The sequence below is a fragment of the Neopsephotus bourkii genome, unplaced genomic scaffold (genome assembly GCF_033783945.1).
Source record: "Neopsephotus bourkii isolate Nb327-2 ecotype Australia unplaced genomic scaffold, CSIRO-AGI_Nbou_v1 NB_1767, whole genome shotgun sequence".
In the NCBI taxonomy this organism is placed as follows: Eukaryota; Metazoa; Chordata; class Aves; order Psittaciformes; family Psittacidae; genus Neopsephotus; species Neopsephotus bourkii.
This window is the reverse complement of record NW_026902241.1, coordinates 2883794-2910826: the sequence shown is the minus strand read 5'-3', so window position 1 is coordinate 2910826 and position 27033 is coordinate 2883794. Positions and strand designations below refer to the sequence as shown.

The 27033-nt window shown below is 40.7% G+C and overlaps 1 protein-coding gene and 1 non-coding gene across 5 annotated transcripts; both read right to left on the bottom strand.

Moving 5' to 3' along the window:
- Positions 1-214: 214 nt before the first annotated feature.
- On the bottom strand, positions 215-22674 carry KATNA1 (katanin catalytic subunit A1). Of its 4 annotated transcripts, none has more exons than XR_009729301.1 (12): positions 21932-22129; positions 17482-17656; positions 16598-16755; positions 11608-11791; positions 9932-10053; positions 8015-8120; positions 7522-7680; positions 6246-6372; positions 4589-4723; positions 4193-4319; positions 3022-3230; positions 422-557 (listed from the first exon to the last, which is right to left on the bottom strand). XR_009729301.1 is itself a non-coding variant. In XM_061378760.1 (11 exons), exons 2-11 carry the CDS (start codon positions 17650-17652, stop codon positions 359-361), a joined length of 1488 nt encoding a protein of 495 aa, XP_061234744.1. In that variant the 5' UTR covers positions 17653-17656; positions 22611-22674; the 3' UTR covers positions 215-358. The 4 variants fall into 4 exon arrangements, 2 of the variants coding, with proteins under 2 accessions (XP_061234744.1, XP_061234743.1); XR_009729300.1 differs by having other exon boundaries at positions 3022-3200; XM_061378760.1 differs by lacking the exons at positions 3022-3230; positions 21932-22129 and adding an exon at positions 22611-22674 and having other exon boundaries at positions 215-557.
- Positions 22675-22962: 288 nt separating this feature from the next.
- Positions 22963-23033, bottom strand: TRNAG-GCC (transfer RNA glycine (anticodon GCC)). The gene has a single exon. It is a non-coding gene; the product is annotated as a tRNA-Gly (tRNA).
- Between the last annotated feature and the right edge of the window lie 4000 nt (positions 23034-27033).

Below are 27033 nucleotides of genomic sequence, written 5' to 3'. Positions count from 1 at the left end.
CAGTTCTCAGCATCCCTTACTCATTTAGCAGGGCTAGTTTGTTTTTTCTTGGTGTAATGGCTGTTTTTCAAGAATAAACCCTCTGATGCAAGAGTTCTAGTATTAAATTTAAGGAATTTAAAACTCCTGAAGATCAAAGCAGATCCCATCAGTATCTTGTGCATTTGAGAGCAACGGGTAACTTTGGATCTCGTTCAAAGAGAGCCAGACAGAATTTGCATTAAAAAAAAAAATTTATTTAGACATCTGTTGCTCTTAAATTACAAAAGTTAAAAAGAGCAGGCAGTGCACCAACACACTATTTATTACTTCTAAAGCTGTTTTAAGACGTAAACTGGCTTCTTCAAGATAAGACAACTCAGCATGATCCAAATTCAACTATCCATTTCTCATATTTCTCAATGTCCGCAGCAGATACAGATTTAGAAACCTTCTTCAAAGCTATTTCAAAGTCTTCCATAGTTGTCGGCATGTGCATATCATCTCGGGACAGATTTCTTATTTCTTCTGGTGTCAAGCCTTCAATGCGCCTTCTCATAGCCATCAGGGATGCATCTCTAGTAAGGATGCAAGAAAAAAAAGTTACTCCATACAGGATGGTGGCTCAGCTGTTTGAGAGGCTCAGCACAGCATTCCAGTCAAACTGTTGCTTTCAAATAGGTAAAGAACTGCAAACTTTTACAGGATCTTTGAGTGCTTGTACAACCTACAATACCATGCTATCAGTATTTTTCAATCATGGATTTATCCTCACTGGATCTCTGAACAGCGACTATTCACAGGAGAGGACTAACTGGTTTATCTAATGCCACTGCATGTCTATGACGTAGCTGCTGTTTACAGTATCTTCAGACAGGAAGAAGACAAATACTTTCACTCCTCCTATGTATAGGAGGAGTAACTGGAATGTTTTAAACATTTCCTGGTCCAAATAGGAATCCCACTTGAAAGAAAAAGGGGTCAACAGTATCTTCCTCCAACCTGTAGGTTCACAGCTAAATGTTAAACTACATAGTCTGTTCAGTCTGTAGCTCCTCAAACTTCTAGCCTCTATAAGCATCAAGTGGCTTTACAAGTGTCATTTTGTTGATGCATTAAGTTTGACGGCATTTGGATTTCCAACAGTAACATCCACAGCAGCAGCTGATGAGCTGCTGAAGTAATTAATACCTAACACTAGAAGACTAAAGCTCCTGCTAATTCATTGTTATATAGCTTATAATAAGAAGAAAATGCTACTTATTTTAGGTAAAAAAGATGCAAGGGTAATCCTGGAGATATCACAATAGCGTATCATATTGTATTAGTGAGTGAGAAGCCAAAGAGAGAAAACTTATGCATTGTCTTCTAGGAGGATTAAGAATGATGGTTTCAGCATATTCTGTTCCAGCTTCACCCCTTCCTCCTAAAGGAAACCATAACTGACAGACTTCATGAATTTCACAGAATCATGAAATGGTTAGGGTTGGAAGGGACCTTAAAGATCCTCTAGTTTCAACCCCCTGCCATGGGCAGGAACATCTTCCGCTAGACCGGTTTGCTCAAAGCCCCATTCAACCTGGCCTTGGACACTGCCAGGGATGTGGCAGCCACAGTTGCTCTGGGCAACCTCTGCCAGTGTCTCACAAGCCTCATAGTAAAGGACCTCTTCCCAATATCTGATGTCAATCTCCCCTCCATCAGATTAAAGCTATTGCCCCTTGTCCTGTCACTACATGCTCCTGTAAAAAGTCCCTCTCCAGTTTTCTTGCAGCTCCCCTTTAGGTACTGGAAGGCTGCACTAAGATCTTCTTAGAGCCTTCTCCATGCTGAACCACCCCAAATCTCTCGGCATGTCTTCATAGGGGAGGTTTGTTTACTAAATAATTGTCAGCAATTAGAATGCATACTACAATAACGAGAATTTCAGAACAACCCCAAAAAGTTGCCTTGTTAAACTCCATCTCAGTCTAGTAGTACCATGATTTGCTGTTATTATTTGTGAACAAAGAGCCAGTGTTATACCTGTAGGGAGCATCCCTAAGGCCTTCAACCTTCACAGTACACTCAAAACAACAATCCAAGACAAGTTCATAATCACATCTACTATGCAATTTAGAGATTTCCTGAATGTCTTATAATATTAAAGTTTCACCTACATTTTCCATGGTTACATACTGACTGTTCAAAACTGCACTGTTATCTCTGACTGGTTTTCACTCCAGCTCAGAAAACTTTGGATTTCACCTCCAGTTCTTGAAGGTAGGAGAATAATTTGAGAAAAACAGAGTTCTTAGTTCATTCTTTCTTAAGTTCTGCTCCTGTCATGAGTGAGGACACTAGCCTACAAGTTTGAACTTTGCTTATATACTGCGAGTCTCAACTACACAAAATCACTTTTAAATAAGCCATATGTCTTTTTGTCTCAATGTAAATGAGACAATTATGTCCAACATCTGTCTTCCTGACACAGTTAACAGGCTAATAGAAGCACTTTCTTACTAATATCAATTCATGCACCTCCAAACCACAGTTTGTCCGGATTTCTGGTTGCTGCCATGTCAGTCATCTCTAAGGAGACTGCCACAAATGAAAGACTCAAATTATTTCTTTGTGGGTTTCTTTGTGTTTGATTGCTTTTGTTTTGTTGTTGGGGGGGGGGGGGGTGTTTGTTTGGTTGGGTTTTTAAGTTCTGATTAAAAAAAAATAATAAAGCAACAGTGTGTATAAATATATACATACATGAAATTCACTGAAAAACGTTACAAGTATGATGACTTTTAAACAACTGTATTGCTATCCAGTATGAAATGAATGACAAAAACCAAACACTGAACAGACCAGAGGACACAAACTGCAGCTAAAATTTACTGAACAGTAGGCCAAACAAATTCTCTTTCACATAACATGAGCCTATTAGCACAAACTGCTTTCAAAGGACAACCAACAGCAAGACCAAGCAAAATAACCACCACAAATTCATCTCACAGACCTACAAATGAAACAAATCTGCCCAACACTGGTTCAGAACAACTAACATACCGTTCTTTTCCCAGACACTGTGTAAGGTTTGTCGAGGAAATAGTACTGAGGCTCCAAACTCTTAGTTCAGCCTGAAGCGACCCTGCTGATAGAGCCTTTGGTGGCAGTTTTGCATGCAGGCTACTCGCATTCATCCCTGCATATTGTCCTTTCAGCTGTCCTGACAAGTGTTTGCAGAGCTGTATTAGGAGTCAAGGCAAGAAATGGATCTGTGTTTCAGGAAAGCAATGAGGAGGTGGTTTTAATACAGAACATTTCTCTTATCCTGTTCAAAGTACAGCCCCACAACAGTTGGCACTAGCACAACTAAGAGCTCAAGCCTTGCACTGCCACATTTCAGTGCTGCCCAAAAAGCCTGAAAGTACAGTTACACAGGTGCTTATTAGATGACAACAGCATCTTAAGAAGTTTCAGTTCTTTGTGAATTACTGCTGTTTCCATAATTCGCCATTGCTCCAACTGTGCCAGTGCAAATCTTCAGATATAAATCAAATGACTGATACTAAGTCTCTCAGGAGATCAGTCCTTTCCTTCCGCTTTCAATTTTTGAAAGCAAAGACTGGGGGAAGGGTTAGAAAGTATTTTCAGTAATTTAGGCTATAGAATAGGCCCACAGGTGACTGCATGCAAACACAACTGAGGGGAAGGAGCAGAAGAAAACTTAAACCACTCATCACTAAAGCCAGCATGCGAGTACACAGCTCATACTGTCACACAACGCAGTGTGCCTTTTTTGAGTCATGAAGGAAGAACACTCCATGTTTTACTTTAGTTATCGTTGCCTCTGCCACTATTGCCTCTTACACATGGATGTTCTGTTGAACTAGTGTAACCTCAGCAGAATGACTGCAACTCTGCAAAACTTAAAGTCTACCATTCTGTGCATGTTCCTCATGCAAGGAATTTGGTGTACATGAAAGAACATGGAATTTTACCTAAATCATAGTTTGTTTAGACTCCCACGTTGCAACTGCTCTCCATCATTATTACAGGAAAATATCAAACAGAAATCTAATTAATTAATGTAGTATTTTACCTTTTAGACATACATAGAAGAAAAGTTACAGTCTGTTTTTAATCCAATCATTTTAATCATGTAAATTACTTTACAAACAGTTTTCTTAAGAGAGCTTGTAGCAGTAGTAACACAAATGATGCAATGTTAACATACCTGCATACGTTGGTAATGTCTGCACCCGAGTAACCCTCCATTTTCTCAGCTATATTTGCAAGGTCAACGTCATCAGCCAATTCCAGCTCTTGTAGATTTATTCTTAGGAGTTCCTCTCTACCTTTTGCTAATCAAAGAACAAAAAATTTAGTCTGTATGATTTGCTTTGTGAAGATAAATAATGAACTGCAAAATGATAAGAGGGAGAATGAAAACAAAAACACTGTACTTGCTACAAAGGCAAATGTTCAATGTTTAGACTTAAACTTGTTCTGAATTAACAAATTAATTTCATACATGTATAAAATCTTTAAACCAGGTGATCAAATTTAAAGGAATATTGCTGAAGTTTAGGTTTTAGTCTTTCCAACCACTCCTCTCCCCAAGTCTTCCTACCGGATGGTAAAGGAATATAAATTCTCTTTTCTAGTCTCCGTCTTAGGGCTTCATCAATATCCCAAGGAAAATTAGTAGCAGCAAGTACCATGACCATTTTGGAAGGATCATCGTTTTCAGCAGCCCCTCCAACACCTGGATTGGAGAAAAAAGAAAGCAAAATGTACATGTTTCATGGTGTTTCATGTAGAGATAACAATATCCACAATTCTGTAATATTAAAGCAGCTACCATAATGCCCTTTAGTGAGTCTAAGCACAACAGAATCACTAAGGGCAAGAGTTCAGTTTTTCACCTGTATGACAGCCTGCAAGAAAAAATGGAAACTTTGTTTAATTAGGACCAGTGGCATAGGCCACCACTCAGATCAGCAAGGTCCTCCCTATCATGGCAGGAACAGTTTTATAGCAGAGCTGGTTGGATTTCTGACATTACAGTATTTGAATTTTCACATCAACGTCCGGTAACAGCATGTGAGAAAAGACAAAGTAACTCCCCCAAACCCATTGCCACACCAAGAAAACAGATGCTTCCCCCCACAGCATTCAGTAACAGCCACACAAAAGCAGCATTACTACCCTACAAAATTTTTTCACTTCTAATTTTAGGCCAAACACTTCACATACACAGGTGGATTCTTACCAACTGCTGAAGTGAATGCTTATTTGGTGGACTGAGTAACAGCTTCTCAGAGAGAACACCTCTGCATTGAAAGTACTGTGAAACTGCTGCTATATACAGAAGTTAGTTTCATTAAACCTGCTACTCTCTGCATTTACTGTTTTCGCTTATAGGACTAAGCTCTGGAATATCCTAGTCTGCCTGAAAATCTGCATACAAAACATCATTTATGAGTGCTCAAGCAAAAGGACTTCTAATAGCTGTTACTAATAAAATTAGGTTATGTACATACTTGAGCTATGAGAAGAGTATTACAGATCTGCTGCTATTTAAAGTCAAACATAAAAGGGTATCAGCAACAGAGAACCAAATATACAAATCTTCTGACTCATGTAATTGTACCACAAATTACTCCATAGACTAGCACTTTTCAGCTGCCCTCCTCCTTTCTCCTTGCTCAGCAGAGTATAAAGAGGATGCCTCAATAGAAACTGCAGTGTTACCTACTTTTAAACTTCGTTGATTTGTGAAACATTAACCAAATAGCTGTAATAATCTGTGTTTTTAAAAGAAAACATTCCCAACCACTTCTATAAAAAACTGCCTTTTTATTTATATATTTAAGTGGGAAAAAAAAAAGAAAAAAAAAGGGGGATCCAAAATAAGCTAAGTGCAATGATTGCTTTGAAGTCTAAATTGGAACACATGACAGGTCTTTTGAGCCACCTTCTCCTTGGTTTTGGAGAAGTGACATGCTATGTAAAGACTGAGAGGACCAGTTAATACTTTTTTTCTTCTGTAGTTTTGAAATCTTTGCTATCCTGGGTCAGTAATATAAGGTTGTTGCTCAAATGCTGAAAGATTGTTAAATAACTGGTATAATTTTTTCCTTCCACACTGACAGCTGCAACAGCGCAGCTTCATCTTTTTACCCCGATTTTATGTAAGGCTTTCAAAGAAATCGCTTCTGAGGAATAAAGTTTTGATTGACTGTTTTTCCTCCAGTCCAGTACTTCCCAGCAATTAGGTTATTTACCATCCATCTGAACTAGCAGCTCTGCCTTCACACGTCGGCTAGCTTCATGCTCCTCTGAAGTTCCCCTGCGACTACAGATAGAGTCTATCTCATCAATAAATATAGTTGTTGGGGCATAAAATCGAGCCTAAAAAGGCAAAAGATAAAGCAGAAACTGAAATAGCAGTCCACTCACATTTAAGAAACAGCAGCACATTCAAAACAGGTAAGTATCAGACAATACCTAACCTTCCCTCTCTGACCACTGCACAGAACTACAGAGCAGTTGTGCATTGATTAATACCATTTGAGCAGCATGTTTTTTGGCAAAGTCCTGTAATTGTTACGGTTATAAATAATGTTTAATAAGCTAAAGGCAGTTTTACAGACATAATAATAACACAGTAAGACTTATAACTGTGAAAGTCATCAGTTATTCAAGCAGGAATGACAACTCAAGTTAAAGCTAGGACATCATAATATGGAACCTGTCCAAAAAACAGGTTAACTACAAAATAATCTAGTCTTTCAAAAACCAAGAGAGGTTAAAGACAAGGATCTGGGAAAATAAAAACTGTTGTCCTAAAGCAGTTGAGATGCTGTCCATTATGTATCTGCATTTTTGATTGATCACTGATTGATCATATTAAAGAGTTGATATCATGCCTATCAAACTATGATCCTGTATTTCCTGATTTTTCTGACTACTGTAACTGCAACTCTGCTGCCCCCTTCAGTACCAGGCACAGTAGCAAACACTGCATGCAGACCTGTTAACACATGGGAAAACATAAAAGACTACATATTCTGAGCCAATTTCAAGTGTTACATGCTCTGAAGACAACTACAGTTTGCAATTCCACTTATTTTAAGAACAAAAAAAACACACACAACAACAACAAAACATGCACAGCCTAAGCAGGGTTCTCACCCAGAAAGCAATTAGATTCCACCTTCACTTTTACATTCAAGTATGTTCTACAGTGCTTATCAGCTTATAGTGAGCTACCTCTAACATAAAAAGCTAACCCTGAAAATAAAGATGACCTAATTTTTCCATTTTTATAAAGCTATTTAGGAATAAACAGATTTTGGCCAAATCAGAAGGTCCTAAAATGTTTGAAGCTTGGAGAGCTGTTTATGTTACGACTTCTACACCTTAGCTAAGTTTCAGTATTCCACAGGTAATTCTACTTCATTATCTCACTATTTACTTCTACACCTTAGCTAAGTTTCACTATTCCACAGGTAATTCTACTTCATTATCTCACTATTTATGTTCAGGAACTTCAATCACCATTTCAAACAGCAGACGAACAAGTTTCTCAGATTCTCCTCTGTATTTTGAGGTAAGTGTGGAAGAAGAAACATTGAAAAAAGTAGTCTTGCATTCAGTCGCTACAGCTTTTGCCAGGAGGGTCTTTCCAGTACCAGGAGGACCAACCATCAGAACACCCTATTAGAATGAAAAGAACCACTTTCAGGACAAGAATCAAAACACAGACAATTTCAGAGTTTAGCAGTGTAATAGTAAAATACTAGATGTAAACTTTCCCATGAAGAGTTATTCAGAGGTAAGTAATTAATTGCTATTACAGTAATACAATATAGCTGAAGACAATGTATTTATCCAGCTGACATCTTTATTTTGTTAGTATTATTTACCATAAACTTTGTTACTGAAACGTGGAAAGAATTTACATATACTACAGAACACCTGAAATTTCTTGTTCCGCCAAGATCCAATCTTATAACCCTACTTAAGATCACAGGATCAGATTTTTTCATACCTTCCATGGTCTTCTAATTCCCTTAAAAAACTCCGGCATCCACATGGGTAAAACTACAGCTTCCTTAAGCAGCTTTTTGGCTTCTACTAAATCAGCAATGTCATCCCTGGCAAGAAAGAGGAAACTGTTTGACAGATTCTGACAGGCTGCAAAAGAATCAGTCCACAACTCAAAACAATATGCAGTTAAACTTATTATGTAACAGCTCTTCCATAATTCAGGAAAAAAAGTTGGATTTATGCTTGTGTCAAAAGCCTACAGAAACAGATAAAAGCCTACAGCAAAACAGCTGACATCTGACTAGCAGACTGCAGCTAGACGCAAAAGCAATGAGACACAACTCTTTCATGAGGGCATCGCTGATCTTATTCACGGAAAGAATAAGCAGGATAAGGCAAGCCGTTTAAACTTATGCTAGTTACAGATGATACTTTCTTCTTTTGCCAAGAGTTTGGCTGCCCATGAGACCTGAATGCCAGCTTTCATTAGTATGAGAACAATCTACCGAAGACTGGAAAACAGAGTTGAAGTAAAAAGAATTTTTAGAATTCTTTTTCAGAGTTACAGAATTATTAATTCTTAGATACCTTATAAGCTGGTCTGATTTCCTGAGGGTAACTCTTAGGGCATTTCACTTATCAGCATTTGCCCAAGTAATATTTTGGTTTCAAAACATATCTGTATGAAGAATTAGTTTCAAATCTGAAGTTGCAATTTAAGATTCAACATGAAAACCGAAACATATATTTACATGTTAAAGTGAAATACATGTCAGCTGCATGCATTAACAAGTTGTTTGTGGGACTGCTCAAGGCTGGGGGTTTTTTAAGCCTATTTTATTTTCCAGAAGATCTTTGATCATTTAATCCTCACAAAAATCACCTAAGCTTGGAAACACTTGGAACACAAACCAACCTTTGTATAAGGTTTAATATTTACCACATTTATGTAAAGGTACTGGCACATGATTATATTTTATCCTGGCAGTCACAGCATGTCCAACAAGATTTCAAAGGGTTCCTATATTGACATAACTTCTTTGTTAATTGGTTTACTATCTTGGTATGCTCCTGGGTAGCAAAACAGGTTTTTAAACAAAGAGACACTGATAGATACTAGAATCTTCTACATTGCAAAAGTCTACCTAAAAATCCATTTTAGGACTCTCAGAAATGTTTAAGAAGCTTTGTGTGCTCAGGTTGGGCTTTGAGCAACCTGATCTAGCAAAAGATATCCTTGGCCATGGCATGGGGTTGAACCAGCTGGTCTTCAAAGGCACCTTCCAACCCAAACTATTCTATGAATCTACAGGTGGAAAAAAACAGTGTTCTAAAAATATTCAGCTACACAAGAAGTTTACTCACCTATTTAATCAGTAAAGAAAACCTGTAGGTACTTTTTATGCGCAAGCATATGCTAAACTTGATGAAATATAACAAGGGAAAGTGTAGAGTCCTGCATCTGGGCAGGAACAACCCCAGGTTCCAGTATAGATTGGGGAACGACCTGTTAGAGAGCAGTGTAGGGGAGAGGGACCTGGGGGTCCTGGTGGACACAACCAACCACACCCCCCAAAACCAACACCAAAAAACAAACCCCCCCCACCCCCAACCCACAAACCACCCCCCAAAAAACAACCCAAACCACCACAACAAAAAAAACACCCCAAACAACCCAAAAAAACCAAAAAAAAAAAACCAAACCACCCACAAACAAAAACAAAAAAAAACACAAACCACAAACCAAAAAACCAAACAACACACACCCCAAAACCCAACACAAACCCACCACACCCAACCACACCCCCCAAACAAACACCCCCAACCAACAACAACAACAAAATACTTCAGTCTTGTCATATTACATGAGAGGAAAAAGAAATAACTCAGAAAAACTGTCAGCAGTATTCAAACTTACCATCGAATGTTGGGATTCTGAGAAATTATATCTCTTTCCAAAGCTTCTACTAAATCTTTATCATATCCAGTACTATCAAATTTCTTTGGCTCAGCCTCTGAAATCTCCGATGCACATTTGTTCTACATATAAAAGATATACGCATGTAACAATGGTTATGCTACTAATGGATTTTTATACAAGTCCACAATAGCATCATACTTCTAGAAGGCAGCAACATAAACCAGCATGAAAATTATGAAGCATCCATATTCCTGGTACACTGCAGGATCTATGTGGTTCTCCCAGAATTCTGTACTGCTCTCATCCCACTTCCTTCTCCAGAAAGGAAATGTCAGCATATTGTACTGATGCAGTTCCTTTGCTTTAGTAGGTAATCAAAACTGCATACACCTATCACAGTGTTTTTTTCCAGAGGAATCAAAAACTTTGAGACAGTAGATGGGTAGGTGGAATTACACATAAGGCTAGATCAGAAAGTGTCATACTAAGCTAGAGTATCTCAAATCATGAGATGTGAGTCATAAATATGCCATATATATGAGAGACCAAAAAAAAATAAGCAGGACTTCCATATGCAGGATAAGAAAAGGTGATCTGTAGGAAGACCACAGAAGTAAAAAAAGAGCTAATTAACTGATACAGCAGGAAAGCAGAAGCAAAGAAGCTATACTGCTGAAAGGGCTCAAACAGCAGAGACCATGCAAGTGAAAAGAAATAAAATGCAACAGACATACGCCATTCTTTATACATTTAACAGCAAGCACTTGTGTTAACAGAATGACTGTAAAAAAGAAAGAAAGACCTACCCTGTCTCTGTGTGTTTTTATCCATACTGAGAGAGGATTGTCAGTCAAAGACAATGTAATTTAGCTCTTAATAAAAAACAGTAGCTTACATCACTAAATAATTCCACCCTTGCAGTTTATACTACCTCTACAGGCTATGACATCTTGCCACAGCGTATGGTGGATGAAGCTATCAAACTGTTACATGGATATTTGACTTGTCCAGACTCTGGAAAGCTATGAGTTTAGTGTCTTCAGTATGACCTGCTACTCTGGTCAGTTAAATTCATGAAGACCAGAGCACAAGCAAAACTTAAAACACTCTGACTGCATGGATCATTCCCTCTCATGAAGTATGTTGGGATTCAGTTTGTTTTAAACTGAAGAGTCTGGAACTAATAGCAGATATCAACCAAAAAATAAGAAAAGGCATCCCTTTTACAATTAAATAGATCTTGAAATATTTTGGAAAAGGTAAGTCAGTGTCAGCCTAGAATATATGAAAGCAAGGACGTCTCATTTGAACAAGCTCTATCAGGTTCGGCTTCAATAATTCAGATTTATACTATATCCAAGTAGCAGTAAACAAGCCCACATTTACCAGATCACTTCCTCTAAAAGAAGGTTTAGGTTTTTTTTCAGGGTTTGGTTGTTTGGGAGGTTTGAGGTTTGTTTTTTTTTTTACTGGTTGTGGTTTTTGGGGGTTTGTTTGTTTTTACTTAATCTGTAACTAAGACTGCCCATAAAGCAAAGATACCTTACAAAGTGCGATTCAAATCAGCATGCTGATTGAACAGAACATTTATAGGCATCTAATTTTATAATACACTCAATATTAAGAAAACAAGACTGAGTTTCTCAACTCCATGAAGTTATTTGCAAGTTTACCTTTTCCTCTTTTCCTTTACTTTGCTGATCCTTTTTTTCCCGGCCGCGAACCGCCTTCCCTTTATCATTGGGATTTCGAGAGGATGGACGGTGAGGGCCTCTGACAGCTGCACTCACACGATTGTTATGACCTCTGCAATCACTGCACGGAACAGACTGACGTTTTCTAGGTCCTGGCGAAGGTCTAATTAGTTGTAACATATGAAAAAAGCCTCAGTGTAAAGTCACTGGTGAGCACTACATAACCAAATCAAGGCTACAAACTGAAAAGCCATTTTACTCAAAATAAAAATCTGTATGTCAGAAACAAAACAGACATTTTCAGATAGTCACTGAAAATCCACTTTTCCTTTCCCACACGCTTAGGGCTCATTTGCTTAAAACAAGCTCCTTGCTTTGTATATTTCATAAATAAAAGTAATCCTAGTATTATGGATCACTCAAGATATATCAGGGTTCAGTACATTCATAAAAGCTGTCTTTAACTGAGTCACAGCAGCAAGTCTGTCACAACTGTACATCTCTTCTCAATGTGAAATGCATAATAGCCAACATGAATACGCTAATGGACAAGATCATATGTGTTAAGGTCTTTTCACTCCCCAAATGGAATATCTACCAACCTATACTTCTACTTATGAACACCCAGGCATCTCTAAATTCCACCACAAAGGTCAAAATAAAGGAATAGCCTCTATATAAATGCCCATAGCATGGGTAACAAACAAGAGGAATTAGAGATGTGCGCATGTCTATGGGGCTATGATATAATAGGCATCACAGAAACATGGTGGGATGGCTCCTATGACTGGAGTGTTGGAATGGAAGGTTACAGACTCTTTAGAGTCTTTAGACAGGACTGGCAGGTGGGAGGGGGGAGGTGCCCTTTATGTTAGGGATAGGCTGGAGAGTATCGAGCTCTGTCTGGGGATGGGTGAGCAGTTAACAGAGAGTTTGTGAGTCAGGGTTAAAGGGAAAACAGTGATGGGAGACATTACTGTGGGGATGTGTTACAGATCGCCTGATCAAGGAAAACCTGTGGATGAAGCACTCTATAGGCAGATAGGAAAAGCCTCACGCTCACAGGCCGCTGTCCTCATGGGTGACTTCAACCACCCTGACATCTGTTGGAATGATGGTACAGCCGGCCACAAGCAATCCAGGAGGTTCCTCGATTGTGTGGAAGACAACTACCTTCTGCAAGTAATAGAGGAACTGACAAGGAGAGGTGCCATGCTTGACCTTGTGCTCACCAACAGGGAAGGGCTCATAGGAAATGTGACGCTCCAGGGCAGCCTTGGATGCAGCAATCATGAGATGCTCGAATTTGAGATCCTCAGGACAGTGAGAAGAGCGTGCAGCAAGCTCACTGCCCTGGACTTCAAATGAGCAGCCTTTGGCCTCTTCAGGAACCTGCTTAGTAAAGGTTCCATGGGATATAGCCCTAGAGGGCAGGGGGGCCCAAGACTCTTGGGTGGTCTTCAAGGACCACCTGCTACAAGCTCAGGAGTGTTGCATCCCAACCAGAAGGAAGTGCAGCAGGAGAGGGCCAGGAGACCTCCTTGGATGGATAAGGAGCTGCTGAGGAAAATTCAAATGAAAAAAGTGTCTTATAGAAAGTGGAAGCAAGGACAGGCGGCCTGGGAAGAGCACAGGGACGCTGCCCTGGAAGCTAGGGACCAGGTCAGGAAAGCTAAGGCCCAGTTAGAATTAAATCTGGCAAGGGATATTAAGGATAATAGGAAAGGATTCTACAGGTACATAGCAAATAAAAAACAGATTAGGGAGAACATAGGCCCCCTCAGGAAGCTCTTGGGAGAACTAGCTACATAGGATTTGGAGAAGGCTGAGGTTCTGAATGGCTTCTTTATCTCGGTCTTCACTGGCAAAGGCTCTGACTGCACCACCCAAGTCTTGGAAGGCAGACACAGGGACTGTGAGAATGAAGACCTTGGGCCCACTGTAGGAGAGGAATTGGTTCAAGACCATCTTAAAAATCTGAACATGCACAAGTCCATGGGTCCTGATGAAATCCATCCGCGGGTCCTGAAGGAGCTGGCGAATGAAGTTGCTAAGCCGCTGGCCATCATATTTGAAAAATCATGGCAGTCAGGTGAAGTTCCCGACGACTGGAAAAAGGGAAATATAACCCCCATTTTCAAGAAGGGGAAAATGGATGACCCAGGGAATTACAGACCAGTCAGTCTCACCTCTGTGCCTGGCAAAATCTTGGAGCAGATTCTCCTGGAAGGCATGCTAAGGCACATGAAAAACAACAAGGTGCTTGGTGACAGCCAGCATGGCTTCACTAAGGGGAAATCCTGCCTGACCAATTTGGTGGCCTTCATGGGTATAGAACTGATGGACAGGGGTAGAGCAGTTGGTCATCTACCTGGACTTGTATAAAGCGTTCAACACTGTCCCACACGACATCCTTGTCTCTAAATTGGAGAGACATCAATTTGATGGATGGACCACTCGGTGGATAAAGAACTGGCTGGATGGCCGCACGCAAAGAGTTGTGGTCAATGGCTCAATGTCCAGCTGGAGACCAGTAACGAGTGGTGTCCCTCAGGGATCAGTGTTGGGACCGGTCTTGTTCAACATCTTTGTCGCTGACATGGACAGTGGGATTGAGTGCGCCCTCAGCAAGTTTGCCGATGACACCAAGCTGTGTGGTTCGGTTGATACGCTGGAGGGAAGGAATGCCATCCAGAGGGACCTTGACACGCTTGTGAGGTGGGCTGATGCCAACCTCATGAAGTTTAACCATGCCAAGTGCAAGGTCCTACACCTGGGTCGGAGCAATCCCAGGCACAGCTACAGGTTGGGCAGAGAAGAGATTCAGAGCAGCCCTGCAGAGAAGGACTTGGGGGTGCTGGTCCATGAGAAAATGAACATGAGCTGGCTTCAGTGTGCGCTCGCAGCCCAGAAAGCCAACCGTACCCTGGGCTGCATCAAAAGGAGTGTGACCAGCAGGTCGAAGGAGGTGATCCTGCCCCTTTACTCTGCTCTCATGAGACCTCACTTGGAGTATTGTGTGCAGTTCTGGTGGCTTCAACATAAAAAGGACATGGAACTGTTGGAACAAGTCCAGAGGAGGGCCACGAGGATGGTCAGGGGACTGGAGCACCTCCCATATGAAGACAGGCTGAGAAAGTTGGGGCTGTTCAGCTTGGAGAAGAGAAGGCTGCGTGGAGACCTCATAGCAGCCTTCCAGTATCTGAAGGGGGCCTACAGGGATGCTGGGGATGGAGTATTCATTAGGGACTGTAGTGATAGGACAAGGGGTAATGGGTTAAAACTTACAACAGGGGAAGTTTAGATTGGATATAAGGAGAAAATTCTTTCCTGTTAGGGTGGTGAGGCACTGGAATGGGTTGCCCAGAGAGGTTGTGAATGCTCCATCCTTGGCAGTGTTCAAGGCCCGGTTGGACGAGGCCTTGGGTGATATGGTTTAGTGCGAGGTGTCCCTGCCCATGGCAGGGGGGTTGGAACTTGATGATCTTAAGGTCCTTTCCAACCCTAACTATTCTATGATTTTATGATTCTATGATTACACATCTAATTTCCACCTAAATTTGAGTCCTGCTATCTCAGTACAGGAATTTAGTGTGGTTATTTCAATGCAACATGGCCTAAGTGTTCACCATGGCTTTTTCGTATTATCACAAGTCAATACTTCAGCAGATAACAACTTAAATGAAACAGAAACAGTTCGCTCAAGTCTTTCCCATTTTAGAAACACAAGTTTATCTCTAGAATGCTTCAAAACATTAGGAGGGTTCTACCTCTGAGACTCTATCCTTCCAGAAGGTTTGAATGAATTTGGGTAACAGTGTTCCTAGTTATTAAATGAGATCGACAGGAATAGTGTGATCACACAAGATCCATTTCTTTCAGAAGTTAGACTTAAAATAATTTAAAAAAGAAATGTGAAAATGTACCCATAAAGACTGAAGTTACAGATATATGAGAAATAGCTCTTAAGTTCAAAGCCTCAAAGAACAGCTATGCTCATCTAATAGTCTCTTGATGTCAAAATGCACAGTTCGTGTCTGCTTTGCATGCACTCCTGTTCCCTCCTTCAAGCTACTACAGGCATGTGTCAGAACCTGCAATTAACCAGTTCAGATAGTTAATTTCAGGGAAGTGGGGGTGTGGGAAACAAACACTAGCCCCACAAAACAATGTCTTTTTTTGCTCATTTAGCATTCTGAAACAGCTAACCAACACCAACAAAGAGGAAAGCAAAAAAAAAAAACACAACGAAACAAACCCCTCCGGCAACTATGGAGGGTAGGACTATCCTTCAGCAGCAGCTGCATCATCAAACCACACCACAAGGCCTTGGTTTCACAGATACTAACCCAGCATAATTCTGAAATAAGCAGGCTTGCCTGAAGCTGCTTGTTCCTAGCCCTCCCCTTGAGCTTATGCTAGCCTCGCTGACCAGTTCATGATCAGGGAACCACGTTGTTACACAAAGGAACTGAGCTTGGACACTTCTAGATTTTATATTATTCTGATAACATGCCTTCATCCTTTTCATATCAGCTACATGCAGAATCATTTTTAAGTTGGTAAGAAGATTAATAAAAGAATAGAGTTGAGCTGCAACAGAATGACAAGTTTATCTTAAGGCAGGGAAAAACAAAACAACCACCCCCCCCCCAAAAAAAAAGGGAAAGAGCAAACGAGTAACCAAACAAAACACCTTTCCCAAACCAAAATGCCTCTACCCGCCCCCCCCAAAACAACAAAAAACAAGCACCAAACTTGACATTACTCAAGTGTATACAAGATAAAAGCCCAAGAATGCTCTGAAGCAGGCTGCCTCAAAATGACCTCTCCTTGACCACAAATGGTGGCAAGCTGCTGGTGTGTTACACATCTAAGTTCTAGAACAAAAATTACACAAGAACAGGCCAAAGTCAATGTTCACTTTGCCCTGATAAATGCTAATTTAGGTCTTCAAATTTCCTCTTACCTACGTTCAGCAGGCACTGGCAAAGACCAGACTTCTGCCTCATGAGCTGGTAATTCCTGTTGTGAAGCTTTCAGTGGCGTACTGTCTAGTTTAAAACTCTCTAGTGTTTTCATTATATCTTTTACATGCTTAGCTTCCACACTTATCTCTTGCCAAACCTGATTAGGAAAAAAAAACAAACAACCAACAACAAAGTGGATTAAGCACATTGCAAGTAAGTTTATGAGTCTTGATTTCAAGCCCATGTAATGCCTGGATGGATTCCATAGTTTCACAAGCTACCTGGTCATACTTTAGTAGACAAGAATAACAGAAATCAGATACCAAAAACTTTTTTCTGCTTTCCTTAGCAAATTTAAAGAATAAACAAATTTGGATTTTGGATTTAACGACTAAGAGACTTTTGACATATTCTGCATATTAAATAAGTATGACACAAAAGAACACAGCCTTGTGGAATCAGTGTTGATTAAAAAAATGGTGGTTTGTATTAAAGATAAATTAACATGGTGGCCACAACTCAGCTTCTATTAAGGATCTAAGTCACACTACTGAAACACTGCGAAGGAAGTAAGACTATTCAAAATGATACCAGCCTACAAAACTTCAGCATAACAGGGGCACTCATCAGCAGGAAGCTGACAAGTCAGGCAGCACACTGGATCCCCAGGGCTGTGTTCCATTGCCTGTTTTGTCACCATCAGAGCAAGAAGTCATAAAGATTACTTAAGTAAGTCTATAAAATAACAAGGAAAAACGCCTACATATAACAGCACTACAGTTTATCAGAGGACAGTGTGAGTATTTTTATACTTTACCATGACAGACAATTTTTGCTACTTTAATGCTTTTCCCTCAAAATATTCCAGAAAAATATTATTCACCTGTTGCCATTTCTGTTGCAGATATGTATCTCTGACAGAGTAGAGATACTTATTCATTTGGTCAAGAACTCCCTGGTAGTAGACCATTGCAGAGTCATAATTTCCCAATAAGGCATATTCACGGGCCAGCTTTACATTCTCACTGATCATAACAATGCTCATGTTCAACATGAAGCTGGAAAAACAGGAAATATTAAGGAAAAAATTAATAATCCCAGGATCAGAATACATTTTTTTAACTATTACCTCATTTGGCATTATCAAAATATAGAAGCTGGAAAGATACTGCTTAGAAAAAATGAATACAATTCATATGAAAATATAATTGTTACTCTGTTAGTAAAAATTCAACTCTTCACTTCCTAAAATTGTTTCACACAATGAAGATCCTGTTGAAAAGCATAGCTAAGATATGCAGATTTAAATGTACCATTGCAAGCCTCAACTGCATGCTCTCCTTCCCTCTTTATTCTATTCTAAGACAGATGGCTATTTTCCTGTTAGCACTACACTGCCCATACTATAGCCTCCAGCTTAAAAAAAACAACAATCCAACAAACAATAAACCAAAGCCCATCTCCAATATGAATTAAGTTTTGGTGGGGTTTTTTTGCCTTAACATTCCATGCATATAAGTTTAACAGTCTGATTTTACCTTGTGAGCACTATTTTTCCATTTGTTTGATTTTACAATTCTTCAGTATTATTTAATATTTCTTTGAAAGAAATACCCACCTTCCATGCCCAGCTTGAACCTTCCTATTACCTTCATTTTTACACTTAAAAAGAAACTCTTGAAAAATACTGAGGCTGCTAAGTTGTCACTAAAAAGTAAGAAAAGGCTACAACTGAACACTAACTGTGTAGATACTCACTTTATTTAACATACTGTTCACGCTACTTTTCCCTACCAGTGGTTTAGTTGGCTTTGTTTGGCTTTTTTTCTTTTTTTTTTTAATGGAGCAAGCATCATGAACTGCAACCACTTCCACTCTGCAGCACTAGCAGAATCAGACCCTTTCCATTAGAATACCTCAGAATTATTATTTATACAAATACAATATTATTTGTACAAACACACAACTGCCAGTCACCACAGCCCATACAGCAATCAGCCTATGCTCTTTTTCGTTACTTACATACCCCACCCCCTTCCTTCCCCAAGATACCTGCACTATGTCCACTCCTCCTGTCTCTTGCACACCTGGAGTTTCCCCACTCTCCTAATCTCCTAGAACCAAGCACAGAAAGCATTAAAATAAGCACAGAAAGCATGCTTGCAGGAGTCATCTTGCTCTCATTGTGGTACCTGTACCCACTACCCGTAACACGCAATTGCAGAAAAGCAATTACGGCTAAGCCCTGGGATGAAGCATACTTGACACAGATCAACTATTTAAAGAATGTAAGAGGTACTAAACTCACATGCGCAATAAACAGACTGAAGACTCAACACATTTCAAGACCAGGTCAGGGTCAAATTCAGACAAAGTATTGGAGGTTTCAGAAGCTACATCTTGCACACACCAGACAAGCTATTGCTGTAAAGAGGGGCTGCTAAGTACAAGTCAAACATTTTATACCTCCCACTGCTTTTTCTGTGTCCTTCCCAAGTAGCTTTACGCATGGACTCACAGCTAATCCGTTCCTGAGCCAATATTCTCTTCTCTCTGCTTCTTTTCTCTTTCTTCTCCTATTTCCCCTGGAGCAGACAGCTGCTGTGAAAAGCTTCAGCCTGAACAGCAAAACTCTAGCAGCAGAGGAGCTGCAGATACGCCTCTGACAGCCCACACCCACACGCAGAGAAAGGACCTGTGGGGTTGAGACTGTGAAACATGCTAACCTAAGGACCTACACTATATAATCTCACTCCAGCCAGAGGCTGGCTGAGCTGGCTGCGATGGCTACAAGCTGATATAGTTAATGTGACCAAAAACTACAAAGCCTGCCATAACCCGGGCTAATTAGGCTTTGGAGGCACAGTTTGACTTTGGAGCCTTGTTGGTTTTTACCTCAGGAGAAAAAAGCCTGAAGGTGTTTGTCAACTGCTCTATGGATCATCACACAGATATTACCAAAGTCTTCCCTGCTATATTTAGGAGCAAGATTTTCCACTCCTGCTCATCCTACCAGATACACCTGTTTGCCTGTCCTGAGAATTCAAACCGATGAGTAATACTGCTAAAATCACATGTTGAGCAAGATGCTAATAAACCTTTTAAAAATTAAGTAACAGCAAGTTACTAAAGCCAAACTAGACTGCCAAACACAGAGAGAAGTCACAGATAACTATTCTCCCTCCCCCCCCCGAATGTTGTAGAGCAATCCAAGCAGAACAGCAATTCTGCTTAAATATTGGGATGTGGAGGAAGAAGCCTGAAAGAGTAGTTTTCATCTGGAAATGTTAAAATAGCAATAATAAAACAACAGAGAGAAGACAGAGAGAGGAAGGACAGAGAGGAGAAACAGACATATAAGAAGAACAAGCTAACATCTCATACAGGGTGGGGGGAGAAGGCGATCACTTAAGTGTATAATGCTTCCAGCACAACCAAAAGCAGTAGTTCCAATGAAAACCCAGGAATCAACCAGTTTAATCTGTGGTACTGAAAATGCGAGAGAATCTAGTGTAAACTAGAAAACAAATGTAATTTTTTGCTTCATGTTGAGTCATAAGAGCAGAAGATGTTGAAGTGGCTTCTGAATACAAGGCTCTTGTGTACAAGCAGGGCAGAAAAAGCTGCTGACTCTGCTTATGTCTGGACATGCCACTGCACTGCCACTTGAATACTGGCAGTGTCAGCTGATGCAGTAATGTACGCCTGTAGCCTTACTGCACCTGTAACTGAAGGTGCTGAAGCAGTTTTAAGACGGGGAAAAACAGGAGTTAAAAGTACTAATCTGAACCCAGATTAAAGTTTGCAGCAGAAAGTCACACTGTGACAACTCAGGGTGGCAAGCACACCTGGAACAGACATGAGTACGCACAGATCCAAAGTTAAACCAGACCTGAAGGAATTAAAAAAACCCAAACCAAAACCCCAGAGCAATACACAACTAACCCTGCACCTAAGTATTTACAAATACCTACTATTATCGCATAACAGGATGTCAAAGCAGCAAGGCTGCACTTATCAGCCATGACCTTTCCATGAATCATGCCCAGTGAAGTTATCTATGTTCCACAGCAAACTGAAATAGTAATGAGCTCGTAAGGTTTACAGTGCACAAGATATAAGGAAAATAACCTAAGCACTTTTGTCTTGCAAGTTTAATTCTACACTGTGTACAAACACACATGCTTCACAGTAAGAATACTTTCTACACTAGTTGTCAGTATATATGGTTCTCTGAAATTAACACGGCAGAAACGCATCAAATTTAACACACCTCTAGTAGCAGAACACATTTCCTCATTTACTGCAAGCACCTAAAATACTTCTAGAGTTTGGAGCAGCTCAAAGTAGTGGGGCCTGAAACCTAACAAAAGTTCAAAATACATAAAACTTTTCATAATGAGTGTTTAGAACTTCTTTTTGTATTTCATTTTAAAGATAACAGCCTGCCCATCATCAGAAAAACACTGGGGATACATCATGTGTTCCACAATGACTCAAGGAGTTATCATAAGGAACGACTCCAGGTAATTTCTGCTTATATTCATGCATTAGAATGTGGGAAGGTGTAACTGAACAGTGCCAATGCTGTTTCACAAAGAAACCTCCTGCAACTTTAAAAAATAAGAGATTGATGTTGGGATGCAGATGTTGGGAGGGAAGATTGAAGTTGGGGTCCAGCAGTTACTACAGCGTACCCAGCAGCTACCCTTCTGACTCAGAAAACAGCACCAGCCATACAAGGAAAACACCTCTAAAGAGTTCTTCAGGCCAACCTTAATGTTTGGACTAAGCCAAAGCCCGATTTTTGGCAGAGCGCACATTTCCATTATTTCAGGCTGCTATACAGGCTCTGACATCGGAGCCACTACGTGAAATTCAGAAAGTTCTCTCAGCAAACCAGAAGAGAAAAAACAACATAAAAAACCCACCCAAGTAATATTTCTCAGGAATCAGTTTGTGCTGGTGACAGCGGCTTGGCATCACCTTCGAGCTCCCTTGCACCTTTAACAGTCTTCTTCATAACATCCACTCCTAGCAACATTTGGTGTCAACACGGGATTGTGTTAACTACTTGGGAAATAGAAGAGCTGCCAGACTTACTGGATATGAAACAAACTGGTTCTCATCCACTTGTATTCAATAGTGAAAAAAACACCAGGAACAACAGATACAAGCATGCCTAGATGCTTATTGAAGAAAAAATTAATCAAAAAAACCCAGTATACGCTACTGTATTAGCACAACATGGCCTTGAAAACATAAAACCTGCTAGCAGATTTTAAGCCAAAAGACTTAAAAAAGAAGAAAAAAAAAAAAAGTATATTACTTACTCCCCACTTCACAAGGGCTGGAATTCTCTCAAAAGGTCAGTGTTAACAAGTTCCTCAGAAAATTCAGAAGGGTCTGCGGCAGAATGGGGACCTAGAACCGAGGTCTACACTGTTTCTCTCTGTTCAGAGAGAAAACTTGACTACCTGCCAAAAGTTTACTCCCTTAAAAGAAAATAAAGAGGCGGAGGGTGAAAGGAGAAAAACGAACTGCAGCCCAGTGTCCGAGCCGGTGCCCGCGATGCAATGGCAGCAGGGCAGGGAGCTGAGCGGCCACGCACCTGCAGCCACCCGCGCCTCCATTAACTTGGGGGAATCCGCAGCGACATCCCGTGACGCTCCGAGCACGCGTGAGCTCCAGCAAAAACTTAAGACCGACGAGGCCGGTGTTAAAAGTCACGGGTGTCGCGACAACAATGACCGTGCGACTCACTCCCCAAAGCAGGTCCCGGCCCCTGGGTCGCAGGACGAGGGAGCCGGAACCCTCCTCCCGCCCGCCCCGGGGGAGCTTCCCCTCAGGGCTCCCCATGCCGCCCGGAGCGCGGACATCGCTCCTCGCCTCAGACCGGCGGACGGGAGAGGGGGTGGACCCCCCCAACGCTCGCAAGTGGTACGTGTGGGCGGAGGACAGCCCAGCTGCCACGAGGAGGAAAGATACCACAGTGTTTCATCGCTCACTTACTCCTCTCCAGAGCTCGGCCCCGCCGCCGCAACTGCTCCAAGCAGCCACAACGCCTTCGCTCCTTCCTCCTCCTACTGCCGCTGCAGCAACTCTAACCCCACCCCCGACCTGACCGCCTACCTCCTGCCGCCGCCGGCAGTTTGAAGGCAAATCCGGCTGCGTCACTTCCACCCCGGGCAGGGGGCGGGGGCAGGCTCTGTGGGCGGTGATGGGAAGGGAAGGTCCAGCCAGCCACGCGGGCGACATGCTGGCGTCTGTTTTAGCAGGGCTACTGACACCCATAACCTTTTTTGGCTTGTTTTGTTTAAATTTTAAGGAGGAAAAAGAGCAAGGGGAACAAAAAAAGCACAGTTGCATTGGCCGGGAATCGAACCCGGGCCTCCCGCGTGGCAGGCGAGAATTCTACCACTGAACCACCAATGCTTATATACAGGCTGTTTTCCGCCTCCGTCTGTCGAAGGTGACAGGAGTGCAGTGCGCCTGCGCCATAGCAAGTGTTCCAAGGTTTGGGTCTACCGCACCGCGGCCCTTAGAATACCCGCGGCGGCAGTGAGGGACGGTCAGCCGTGTCTGGGTCTAAACAGGATTATATTTCATCTCATAGGTAGATATGTATTCAATGGTGGAAAGATACCTTAGCCACCTCGGGCATGTCGGTTATATTAAAAACATGGCTGTGAAATAGTGTTTGAATTTTAAATGTATTTTAACATAAGACTGTGGTCCAAGTTGGTATGTATTGCTGCAGGTGTAACCTGACAGCAGCACATGAGAGGCCTGAGAGCACAGGTATAAGTTATAAACTAGCCCCGCTAAGTTCGTACCTCTGAGGAGGAAAGACGCAGTGTGGTGGGGGACCAGAAGACTAGGCCTGCCCCAACAGCAGGCTGAGCAGAATTAGGATCAACCTGTAAAGAGGGACTTCCTCCAGCTATTTACATTCCATAATCCACAATGCGGTTTGCCTAGTGAATAGCATTTATTGATTTCTAGCCATATACTCATTGCTTTGTGACTGTCTCCACCTCTTCAAGCTGTTAAAAAGGGTGGTGTTCTTGGAAAGAAAACCACCTCATGTGCTACTGGTCCTAGGAAAACTGTATGCTGAGACACCATCCTTGGGTATGGTGCCCCTGTTGGAGCAGTTGACCTATCACCCATCTTAAACAGACTCAGCTGCTTAGCAACAAATAGGATCTAAAGGCTGGGCACAATGCAGGAGGTTTAGGACAATCCATTTCAGTGAACTCAGAAGACCTGCAGCATTATGTAGTCTTTTAGTTAAGTTTATCACATCCATTTCTCCCCTTCCACTTTTCTATTTTTAACCTGTTTAACATTGTTAAATTGGCAATTTTAGTCTGTCCCTTTAAGGAGTGCCTGGATTTAAAACAACCCTTCCTACAGTACTTTAGCTATAAGATAAAGCGGTTGATAAGTTTCGTCAATTCAGAACGTTACTGTATCACATCACTTGCTTGATGAGAGCTAGAGATTACCCTCTTTCCAGTTGTAGATGGCTAATGAATGAAAAACGTATGCCATACTTCCACTCACTCCCCTCAAACCAAAGGTACAAGAATTAGGATATAAGATAGTTTCTGCAATAAGACTGGTTTCTGTGTCAGCAGTTAGACGTGCACTTAAAGAAGTGGACTTCCTCAAAGACTATCCTCCCTCCTAATAACATGAAAGTTGTTTTATGTTGTCATATTTCTCAAGAAAAGGAACAGCTTCATGATACATGATGCATGCATAATAAATAACTAAGATTTAATTATTTTGATGAAAGAGGCAGCAAAGGACAGGGGAAGAGCACTAACAAGTTGCATTCTTCAACATCAGAACGTATACTTTTGAGAACAGGTTACAGACATGACAGCCAAGTATGAGGACATTTCTGCTATTAAACATGCAATTTTTTTGTTAACCAGTAGAGCTGTTGCAGGGTAAAAGGGACTCGGAAGAGGGATGTGAAGAAAAACACACTTGGGCAACTTCTGTTTACATCTGGTATTTGATTAGCAAAACCAAGGACTTAATTTCTTATAAAGATCAATTGTAATTTTTTTATTATCCCAGCAGGTGTTATGCTACAGAAGCTGATTTTGAGAAAACAAACAGTTTCTAAAACTCAGGAATGTCAGATTACCAGCAGCTGATAATCCAGTCAGGCCGGCCACAAGTGCTGGAATCATCTCTCTTGTTCTGAAGTACCTTCTAAGCAAGTGTCAACCATCCACTCACGCATATGCCCTTGGTCAAATACACATACTGTGATAACAGTTCAGTCAGCATAGGCAAGGAAGCTGCCTGTATTGGGTGTAGACAGAGGAAGTCTGCTGCATGAAGGGGATGGACGCTCTGGGTACTTACTGGAAAAGTCGGCATAAAAGACGCATGTTCTTTTCATAGGAGTATCAGGGGACTTGAAGATGTTGGTCCCAGCCACCACCACTACTTAACCCCATGAAACCCAGACATATCAGTGAGCATTCAGAGATCACATACCACCCAGGTATGCAGAGACCTGGCAAAAGGGGGATGCCCATGTCATGACAGAGACAAGTATAGAATACTCAAAAGATCGGTGAGTAACTTGCTATAGGTGTGGGATAATGCAACATAATGTCAAGTTTACTAACTGGGCGTGTAATAAATGAATTTGCTTAAGCAGAGTAGTGCTGTGGTCTATGTGTTTAATTGGAAGATCCAAAAGAACAGACAATCAGAAGGATATTTATAATACAAAGACATTATATATACATATACACATATGGAATGCATCTATATATATCTATACAGATATATATAAATCAGTAAACTTGAATAGTGCCTTTATCAGGAGCATCTTACGGCATTCAAACATTTTACTACGACATTGACCCAATTTACAATCTTTTTGCTTTGATTGAATTAAAGCAAACAGATTTTAAAGGCCTGATCTGAAACACCAAAGTTATCTGAAACCAAAGCCTAATAGTATCTTGGCTGGCAGCAACATCATCTAAGAACCCACCCACTGCACTGCCTGTTAGCTGAATAATATTAAAGGGTGTCTAAATAAATCATTTCCACTCACAGCTCTGCAACACCAGAAGATACTTCAGTCTCAAAGGAACTTTCTAGCCATATATCCTATAGATTCTATTACAAATAGAGGATAGAAAAGACACAGCAAGAGGGCCTGCCCTAGGATAGAATGCCACTGAGTATCAAATAGTATTTACAGTACAGTTACAGGATTATAGAACATTTTATAAATATAATTAATATGTATACAAGAGAACATAAAAGAGAAATTTGCTTTCATGTTATACAAAGTGAAAGTAACCTGAACTAAAACTTACTGCAGAATTCCATAGCTGCTGGTTAAGAGTCTCTCTGCTCACCCGTCTGTACAAACTAATCCCCATCATAGGTCACCAGTGAAACACCCATGTTTTAAGCAGCAGCTATGAAGAATCTCAGCAGACTCCAAATCTATGTATGAAACAAGAAGTTTCAAAACATGGGTCAGGCACATCATGTTGGACAGTTGTGACAACATTTATGTAAAACTAACTGTCTCGGAGAACTTGGACTGTAACACACTGCATTTCTGCAAGAAAATATACAATACTGCAGCATATAGGTGGCAAAATTCAAACAAGGTATACTACAACTTCTAACACAAGGTAACAGAAAATGCGAGAAGCATGTACCAAATTCTACAGGTATGAGCTCTCCCTATATTTCTTTAAAAATGGCAGAATATTTAATATTTCAGTACTTGCACATATCCTTAAAGTAAGCAAACAGTTTTGCTTTTATAGAACTGCAGTGATGCCTTTACAGGACCCTTTTTTTTCTTTCCCAACCCACTGGCTAAAGACCAGTTATAGTGTAAAACTGGATAAACCATAATACAATGCAGGCAGAGGAGAAATATACTCAGATAAAAAAAAAATAAATCAATTTTAACGGTCAATTTAATGAAGAATTGACATTATTTTCTCTGCACACTTCACAAATGGTAAAGCAGGCTTGATTAAATCACCTTTAACCAGTAATATATTATACTTTACTCCAAGACAAATAGACCAGTTTTACTGGGATACTTGGTATGAAGGAGGATAACTTTAATGTTTATTTACATGGAAAACAATCTTTTTTACATAACATATAAAATGGAGTAGTTATACACTGCAACCACTTTATGATATTTAAGCTAAATGAAATAAATCTTAAAAGCTATTCCATTTCAACAGCTGTGGAACAAGCAGATAGAACATGAATTTTACTAAGATACAAACCCATTTTCATTACAGAAAGTAACTAACTACCTGTTTGGGAAAAGAAAACCGCCCTAACTAGTTGTCTCACTAACCATGATAACGACTTCACAGTAGAGGGATGGACTTCCACAAATGTTTTCTCCTGT

Coding starts and splice junctions, on each gene's coding strand:
- KATNA1 (XM_061378760.1), bottom strand. CDS start 17,652: ATGTTGAACATGAGCATTGTTATGATCAGTGAGAATGTAAAGCTGGCC. Junction 4,320..4,588: donor TTATATTCCTTTACCATCCG/GTAGGAAGACTT, acceptor TTCTTTGATTAG/CAAAAGGTAGAGAGGAACTC. Junction 558..4,192: donor GACATTACCAACGTATGCAG/GTATGTTAACAT, acceptor CATCCTTACTAG/AGATGCATCCCTGATGGCTA.